Source organism: Juglans microcarpa x Juglans regia, chromosome 3D (assembly GCF_004785595.1).
Source record: "Juglans microcarpa x Juglans regia isolate MS1-56 chromosome 3D, Jm3101_v1.0, whole genome shotgun sequence".
NCBI lineage: Eukaryota > Viridiplantae > Streptophyta > Magnoliopsida > Fagales > Juglandaceae > Juglans > Juglans microcarpa x Juglans regia.
This window is the reverse complement of record NC_054598.1, coordinates 37,216,947-37,225,866: the sequence shown is the minus strand read 5'-3', so window position 1 is coordinate 37,225,866 and position 8,920 is coordinate 37,216,947. Positions and strand designations below refer to the sequence as shown.

At 35.1% G+C, this 8,920-nt stretch overlaps 1 protein-coding gene and 1 long non-coding RNA gene across 2 annotated transcripts; one reads left to right on the top strand and one right to left on the bottom strand.

Annotated features, from left to right (window-relative positions):
• The first annotated feature begins 1,227 nt into the window (after positions 1–1,227).
• Positions 1,228–2,266, top strand: LOC121255299 (protein FAR1-RELATED SEQUENCE 6-like). The gene is made up of 3 exons (XM_041155564.1): positions 1,228–1,470; positions 1,578–1,724; positions 2,147–2,266. Exons 1-3 carry the CDS (start codon positions 1,228–1,230, stop codon positions 2,264–2,266), a joined length of 510 nt encoding a protein of 169 aa, XP_041011498.1.
• Positions 2,267–3,192: 926 nt separating this feature from the next.
• Positions 3,193–3,647, bottom strand: LOC121256583. Its single transcript, XR_005939025.1, has 2 exons — positions 3,385–3,647; positions 3,193–3,301 (listed from the first exon to the last, which is right to left on the bottom strand). It is a non-coding gene; the product is annotated as an uncharacterized LOC121256583 (long non-coding RNA).
• Between the last annotated feature and the right edge of the window lie 5,273 nt (positions 3,648–8,920).

The window sequence follows — 8,920 nt, the reverse complement described above, 5'->3', positions numbered from 1 at the left end:
CTAAGTCCACAAAAGTCGAAGTTCTTTTGCTGCAATAGAGAAGTGAGTTTGTCTGTTAAGAGAATGTTAGATACAAATAATCAGGCTGGTATTAGAATGAACAAGAGCTTCGCCGCTCTTGTGCAAGAAGCAGGTGGGTTTGAGAACTTGACATTCAATGAAAAAAATTGTCGTAACTACATTGACAAGGCACGCTACCTTCAACTTGGGAAAGGTGGCGTTGAAGCCCTCCATGAGTATTTTGCTAGAATGGAATAGAAAAATAATGGATTCTTTTCACTAATGGATATTGATGATGATGAAAGGTTGAAAAATGTCTTTTGAGCAGATTCACGAAATAGGGCATCATACAAATATTTTAGTTATGTTGTCACGTTCGACACTACATATCTGACAAATAGGTATGAGATGCCGTTTGCACCGTTTGTTGGTGTAAACCACCATGGATAGTCAATTCTTTTGGGGGCAGGATTGATTTCTAATGAGGATACAGAAACGTTCACATGGTTCTTTCAAAGTTGGTTGAACTGTATGGATGATATAACTCCAAAGGCTATTATCACAGATCAAGATAGAGCCATGACAAATACGATTGCGCTAGTCTTTCGGAATACCTGACACCGATTTTGCTTATGGCACATACTGAATAAATTATCTGAAAAACTCGGTTCACATGGTGCATACAAAGATAGGTTGAAAAGTCAGTTGCTTAAGTGTGTGTATGACTCTCAAACAATAGAGGAGTTTGAGAGTTGTTGGGAAGTGATGATTAAAACATACAACTTACAGGAGAATGCTTGGTTGCAGAGTTTATATGCTGATCGTACCTATTGGGCACCAGTATTCCTGAAAGAAATTTTTTGGGCTGGAATGAGTACAACCCAACGAAGCGAGAGCATAAATACTTTCTTTGACGGGTATGTTCATGCTAGGACAAATTTAAAAGAGTTTGTTAATCAATTCGATAATGCGTTGAGAAAGAAGATTGAGAATGAAGATGTAGTGGACTTTCACTCATTCAACATCACAATTCCTGTCGTCTCTATTTCTCCACTTGAGAAGATATTTCAAGCCACATATAATAATTCTAAATTTAGAGAAGTTAAAAAAGAAGTAGTGGGAATGCTTGGTGTTCTTCCAACTCTACACTGAAAAGATGGTATAATTGCAACGTACCATGTAGAAAATGAAGTCTGTGTTGATGATTTCATCAAGGAGGTGACCCAAATGGTGTACTTTAATGAGGCTGAAGTTGATGTGAAGTGTTCATACACACTGTTCGAAATGAGAGGGATATTGTGTAGACATGCATTAGCCATTATGAGAGTTAACAAAGTGAAAAAGGTACCAGAAAAGTATATATTAGATCGATGGAGAAAGGACATTAAAAGGACATACACTCTCATACGCAATACTTATGACTTAGTTGATGCAAGGCCAGAAGTGAGCAGATATTCACATATATTGAAGGTATGTTATTTTCTTATTTTCACGTATATATTGTTGTCGTGGTTTGTTACATGGTCGGATTGTGACATTCTTATTTTCTTTTGAACTTAACAAAAAAATTTGAATAGTTATGCTATGACGTTGCCACAAATGCAGCGTCATGTGATAAGCATGCTGGTGATATGATAGATAAGTTATATGCAATGAACATCGCCTACCGCACCAAGAAGTCGCCCCAACGACCCTTGGAACATGTTGCAGATACAACTGTCGATGTAAGTACAACTGGAAGTTCAAAGAAAGTCCTAAATACCTTTGTAGTTAGAGACAAAGGAAGACCACCATGCCTCAGGAAAAAATCAATGATTTAAAGAGTCAAACCCATGACGAAGAAGGCTACTCAGAAGGGAAAACATAAACAGGTCAATTCAGTGTTCTATTATGAATATTTGATATTTTTATCTTGTGTATTTGTTTGTTAGACGTAATCTAATTTTTTATTGATTTGTAACCACATGGAAGAGATATCGATAGGGTTGACACGTGCAGGAATTTATTTGGGCAAACAATTGTTGGGACTCAAGAGAGTGTTGTCATTCAGACACTTTATGATTCTATTGTTTTACTTTTTTATTCTTACTTTTTGCAACGTTTGGTAATATGATTTTGACTTTTTGACTTTTTTATCTATTGCTAGCCTCTTCAAAACACTACCAAAGTGTTGGACTTTAGTGAAATCCAACATGGAGATGGGGCACAACCAGAACTTCATAAAGCTCTAGATGAGACTGAAGATCGTGGACACGTGCAGGACTGAAGATGTTGAAATACTTTCGTTTGTAATTAATTTTGTAGGTGTATTTCATTCCATGGTTGGGATTTGTTTATATTAGGACTCATTTGGTGTAATTATGAGAGGTTGAGATTTTGAGTTGTAAGTGTTAATTAATACTTGTGAAGTAGGGAGTATGTTACATGTATATGCAATGGAATCTTGTACATAATGAAGTTATATTTTGTTAAAGTGAAATTAAGGACACCAATGAAATTATATTTTGTTAAAGTGAAATTAGGGACTTGAAGTTATGATACTGAGTTGTGAAATTTTTCATGTAATTTGTAAATGGTTTTCTTGGTTTTTTTTTGCCAACCAATGAAGTTATATTTTGTTAAAGTGAATTCAGGGATTGAAGTTATGCTACTGAGTTGTGAAATTTTTTATGTAATTTGTGAATGGTTTCTTGGTTTCTTTTTGCCAATCAATGAAGTTATATTTTGTTAAAGTGTACTCAGGAACTTGAAGTTATGCTACTGAGTTGTGGAATTTTTCATGTAATTTGTGAATGGTTTCTTGGTTTCTTTTTGCCAGCCAATTTTCCATGATCTGGTATCAACCTGTTTAAAGTACTTTAATGGAATAAATAGCGTCAAGATCATATTTCCTAGCTTCATACATAGATAAGTTATATACAAGAACATTGATGCGCATGCATCGTTTACATCTCAATTTCTCAACTAGTTGCTTAAGGTTATACACAACAAAGGCCACAAAAGTAAATAAAAAGTTCCCTCTAGTATTATGGTTTCATTGTTTACAAACGCAATACAATGAAATTAATATAAAAATAATCCAATAGAGTCGAAGTAATGTGCGTTCACGCCGGATGTCTACTTGTTGCCTTTGAATATTAAGTTGGTCGTTGTGGATTCCCAACTTATACTTTACAATATCTTTATCCTTTATTCGAAGCTCTTCCTCATTTCTTAACAACTCAATTTCTATCTTCACAAGTTTTTTTTCTCTTTCCTCACTGTGATTTGCCCATTTGAAATAGTTGCAGTGTGGTAATTCCTAATTATAAAGAAACAAACGTAAAATATCAAACTTTTATAGAAACTCAAATGCACGTCAAAGTTATACTAAAAAATTTCTACCTCTATATTGTAGTTTGGACACCCAAAAAATGATCGGCCCGAATTTCTTGGCGTATTCGATGTTCTAAGTTTTGCGAGCTTCCCATAGGTGCACTTGAGTTGTTCGTCGAAATCTATGAAGAAGCTGAGGATGACATCCTAATGAAGAAGCTGGCTTCAACAAACATGTTCCCAATGTACAACCCATAAACAATGTCAACAAACCAACCAAAGAATACAAAAATTTTGCATATACATTACCAAAACTTTGCATATTACCAAAACTTTGCTTGAAGTTTTAGAAATGTGGGATAAACATCAGATTTTGCATTTAATTGGATATAGCCAAGTAAATCTAGAAAATGCATCAATAAAAGAAACGTAATATTTATTTCCAAGATGTGAAACAATTGGTGATGGACCCTAGACATCACTAAATATTAACTCTAAAGGAGATGAATACTCGTGCATGGAAGAAGAAAATGGTAGCTAATGGCTTTTAGCTTGCAAATACACATAGCATGGAGCTTTGGATTTATTGGAGAATACTGTAAGCTGAAATTTGGAGATGACACACCGAACAATTTGAAAAGCTGGATGACCTAAGTGTCGATGCCAGTTGACATTTGTTGTGTGTTCACTGACAAGTGCTTGTTTTATTGGACTGGAAGGAAGCTGATAGAGACCATTTTTAAGATGCCCTTGAAAGATTATTTTCTTTGTGCTGCAATCCTTAATCACAAAGTGAGATGCATGAAATTCAAAAAAGATGAAATTGTCACGAGCAAACTTACTGACTGAAAGAAGATTTTTTGTAATGTGAGGGACATGAAGGAGATGTTTTAAAACAAAGGAACGAGCAGAAGTGCAAAGAACAGAGGAGCCGATGTGATCAATGGACAAACCTGAGCCATCACTAACATGCATTTGATCAGGGTTGTTGTAAGGTTTTGTAGACAAGTTGAGATTGGATAGATCACTGGTTAGGTGATGGGTTGCGCCGGTATCGTGGTACCAATTCTCATCAAGTGCATTTTGTTGAGAAGTATAATATACTTGGGGGGGACTGAGATGAGGATTGTTGAACAACATGATCAAACCTATAGTGACAACTAAAAGCACTATGACCTGCCTTGTTGCGGATTTGACATGTAGGGTGATGACCATTGGAAAAGGTACCCATTGATGGGGGAATGACGACCCCTACCGTGACCACATTGGTCACGACCACCAGAGTTATGTCGGCCACTGCAGTTGTTATAGAAGGGCCGCTGATTTTTACCTTAATTTGGATGATTGCAAGAAGCCATATTGGCAAAGGACATCGCAAGGTCAGTGGGAGGTTGATGTTGCTCAATGCGCTGTTTGTGCGCGAGAAGATGTCCATACAATTCATCAAGTGGCAGAGGATCCACATGAGTTGTCACGGATGTGACAAAGGGATCATATTCGGTCCCTAAACCTGCAAGCAAATATGAGACAGTTTCATAAGAATTTAAAGGCTATCTGGTAGCAGCAAGTGTATCACTGAGGACTTTCATTTTTTGAAAGTACTTAGATATGGTAGATGATCCTTTCTTCATGGTGGCAAGTTGATAGTTAGTGCTAGTGATACGAGCTTGAGATTGTGAAATAAACATTTTTTCAAGAGAGAGCCAGAGATCACGGTGCAACCCATGACATGCGAGATGATATTTTTGGATAGGAAAGATATGAGGCTACTGAGAATGATTTGGCCTTGTTGGCTCCATATTTGCAATGCTGGATTAGGAATGGTGACAACAGTAGTTGAGGTAGATGTTGGATTGGATATGGTGGAAGGTGGAGGAGGGTTGGTGCCATCAACAAAGCCATAGACATGCTGGCCACGTAGATAAGGAGTGACCTAAGCACACCAGAGGAGGAAATTCTCATGGGTTAATTTGATGGTGATCAGATGATGAATATTGGTAAGGCTAGTGATAGGAACAGAGGTGGAATTCAGGGATGGCTGTGGGTGGGTTTCAGTAGAAGATGGTGGTGAGGATACATGGCTTTTCATTGGAACAAAGGAGAGACGTAAGTCTTGGTGGCTCTTGACACCAAGTTAGAATACACAAATAAGTGATTGTTATTTAATCCCCTTGCCTTCGTTGCAGGAGTTGACGTTGCTATATATATAGATTATAAATAGAGGAGTTTGTTACAAGAGATTGCAACTAGAAAAACTAGATTACAGCAGGATATTTAAATACAAAAGGTTTTTGTGATATCTTCATTATTTGAATTTACATTGTTGTTGATCAGTTTTGGGATTCTCAGAGAGAGCTTCGACAGGATCCTTAACACATCTAGTTAAACATGTTGATGGAGAAATGTTTGGAGATAGTTAACGCCCTGCTTTCATTCCTTGATACTTTTCCTCATGTTTATATTATATATAAAATATACCTCCAATCATAAGACCATTTTTTTTTTTTAAGAAGATGATGGTATTCCGATTTTATTCATAGTCCTCACTTTTGATAGAGGAAAATTGTGACTAGAACCAAACACCTGGGGTTACAAATAAACATAAAGACCAAAACCTAGGTATCAAAAACTAAAAGACCCAACCACTAACTAAGAAAGCCAAAAAATTACAAACCAAATAAAAAGAACAACCCTAAGAAACCAACTTGGAAGAAATCACACATACAAGAAAATATCAAAGAGATGAGAAGCAAAAACCAAGTACCTCACTTTGATAACCTCAAATAAGGAAAATCAATTATGTTCATGCGAAGAAAACCTTTTAAGTGATTGGATAAGGTATCTCTATCATCAATCCAATCATAAGACCTCATGGTCAATATGTTTAAAGTTTGTTTTTATACATGACTGTAGTTCTTAGGGGCAATATGCCTGCTATATTTTTCTCTTCCACAAATTTGGATGAGTCTTGGAGCTAGTCTAACTCAGTTAGTTACTCTAGTCTAAAACCGAAGTAACTATCACATGCACTGTAGTGCGGTTATTAAAAATTCCAAAAGGTTGTAGCATTCTTAGCTCAGAATTGCTTATTACCAAATGTAGGATCAATTAGAGATTGCTTAGTAGGAGAAAGGGAAATTGCTAAATATTTTAGTGGGTAATACTAATACCTACCGGTATCTCTTGCGAAATTGGTCCTATTCCCACGAGCAATGATGAATGTAAACGTACTTTTGCATCAAGCTTAGTAGGTTATTGCCACGGGATTTTTCGTGAGAATATCCTGATATTTTCCACAACTTTGACTTTTTGTGGGATAAAATATTTTTATGGCGACTTATAGCCCATGAGGCTTCCACGAATAAAATTGTTGAAAATAAAATTTTCTCACAAAAATAATGTTTTTTGCCACCAAATACATTCCAGTATTAGCACGGCTGCTTGATAAATATAATTCCAAGATTGAATTTTACAATTTTCTTATCCAAATACTTTTTACAATTTGGAGAGCTAGACACGATGCGTGAACTTCAATGCATTGTTGCAGTCTACATTGTCCGCGGGCCGAATAATGTATTGGAGGGCCACGTACCGTGTTTATCTTTCTCTGAACTACAAAAAATGTTGCAGGAGATCTCAATCTAAGTTCGTTCAATGAATATTAGGGTCACATATATATTACATATAATTGGTGATCAACACAAGAAACTTAGCAGTTACGTACCTGTTCTATTTAATTACTAGAAATTATAACAAATACTACTTATCCAAATTATATTAGAAAATGGCAATAGAGTAAGAAAGAGTAGTCCAAGGTCATGTTCGACAATCGAACTCATGAGGATGAAACCGCCATGAAACTCGGCTAGATGAAATCCATCTGAGAGATTCACGTGGTTCTATGCATGGCCGAGGGCCACAGAAGATATATACTGATGCCCCGCACTTGACTGCTGATCTAAGGGTCCAACAAAAATGAATGTTTGCTATTAGCATGGGCCACAAGTACTACTGCTGGTCTAAATGTCTATGATCTATCTATTGGTGTGGGTGGTCAGACGACTCAGACCAACAAAGGGGAGGGCATGGCAATCATGCATGGGTGGTTGGATGGCATTAATAGATCATTAAGATCTTCTACCTCCGGCAAAGGGGGCTGAAAAGATGAAAAAAGAATATCCGTAAACATGACTACTAGAGTTGATGAAGCAAGTTGATCGAGGATGTTTAGACAAACAGAAAGAAAGCGAAAGTGGCTGGCATGTGACACCAAACCTAGAGAAATATAAAAAGAGAACATACAGAATCTATATATATATACTTATCTTTAATTTCAAATCTTCAATATTTTTATCTAATCATTACCTAATCATCACAATTTTTTTAAATTTTTAAACAAAATACAAAAAATAATACTAATTTTTCAGATTTCAAAATAAAAATTATATTAAAGAATTATATTCTAATTATATTTTAACTTTATAATATTTTTTATTCAACTTTTTCATTATTCTTTTTCAAAATCCAATAAAATGTTTTAACTCAAATCATTTTATTACAATTCAAAAACTATTTCATTACTATTCACAAAATTATCATCTCATCTCATTCCTCAAGCATTCTCTAAGAATATCTCAGACTATTTATGAATAGTAGTGACTATAATAATGAAATAATTTGAAAATATTTAAGAATAATTATGTTCCTACATTAAATACTACAAACATAATGCCTTAAAAAAAAAATACTACAAACATAAGATGAGTCAAAGCAGTTTTCTCTGTCACGTGACAAAATTTCCAATTCGTTTTTGTTATCATTGCTTGAAACATGGATTCAAAGTGAACAGACCATCGCTGCAGGTATTGACATTGTTAAACAAAAAAAAGTTGATAACTACTTGTGGAGGATCGAGTTAATATTGGTTTGGCTCGAATCGGGGTCAAGGCCCATCACCCATAAAGCCCATCATCTATAAAAGGCTCAAAGGAATCGTGCGACTGGACAAACACCTAGCCGCTGACCTATTAGGAGGGGATAAATCTCACGTTATGGATATAGACCATATGTGATTAAGATGATTTCGATATATTAAAAATAACTTTTATAATGATTGAGCATAGTGCAAGGTTAATCAGTTATGGTGCTCATCTTCTATTTTCTATATCTATATATATGAGCAATAGGTAATATTCATCCTTTTTGATTTTATGTACTTTTGAATTATTATTTCTCATTGCTAATTTAAGCATCAGAGATGTCACAGACATATCGTGCCACCTATTCAATGATTTGTAGGTGAGCAATCACTACCGATAGTAGGACATGTCCTCTGCAACTTGGATTGAATTTGGCAAGACAATAGAGATATTACAATAACGAGTAATGATATTTATCATGCATTTAATTATTATTTTTGTATGTTTTAACATGAGATCAAATTACCAAAAAGTTATCTATTATTTATAATTTTTTTTTAAATTATTTGTTAAGAATACACATTTCACATCACTAATAAAACATGATTTGATATTTACCAGAACTTTTAAATTTTAAAATTTTAAAAATTAAATTATGTCGTAGATGATGTTGAAGACATGCCATG

Bases quoted from the DNA above. Each gene is read 5' to 3' on its own strand.
- LOC121255299 (XM_041155564.1), top strand. From the start codon at position 1,228: ATGGTGTACTTTAATGAGGCTGAAGTTGATGTGAAGTGTTCATACACA. The intron at 1,471-1,577 runs GTATGTTATTTT...AAATTTGAATAG, and splicing joins GATATTCACATATATTGAAG to TTATGCTATGACGTTGCCAC. The intron at 1,725-2,146 runs GTAAGTACAACT...ATCTATTGCTAG, and splicing joins TTGCAGATACAACTGTCGAT to CCTCTTCAAAACACTACCAA.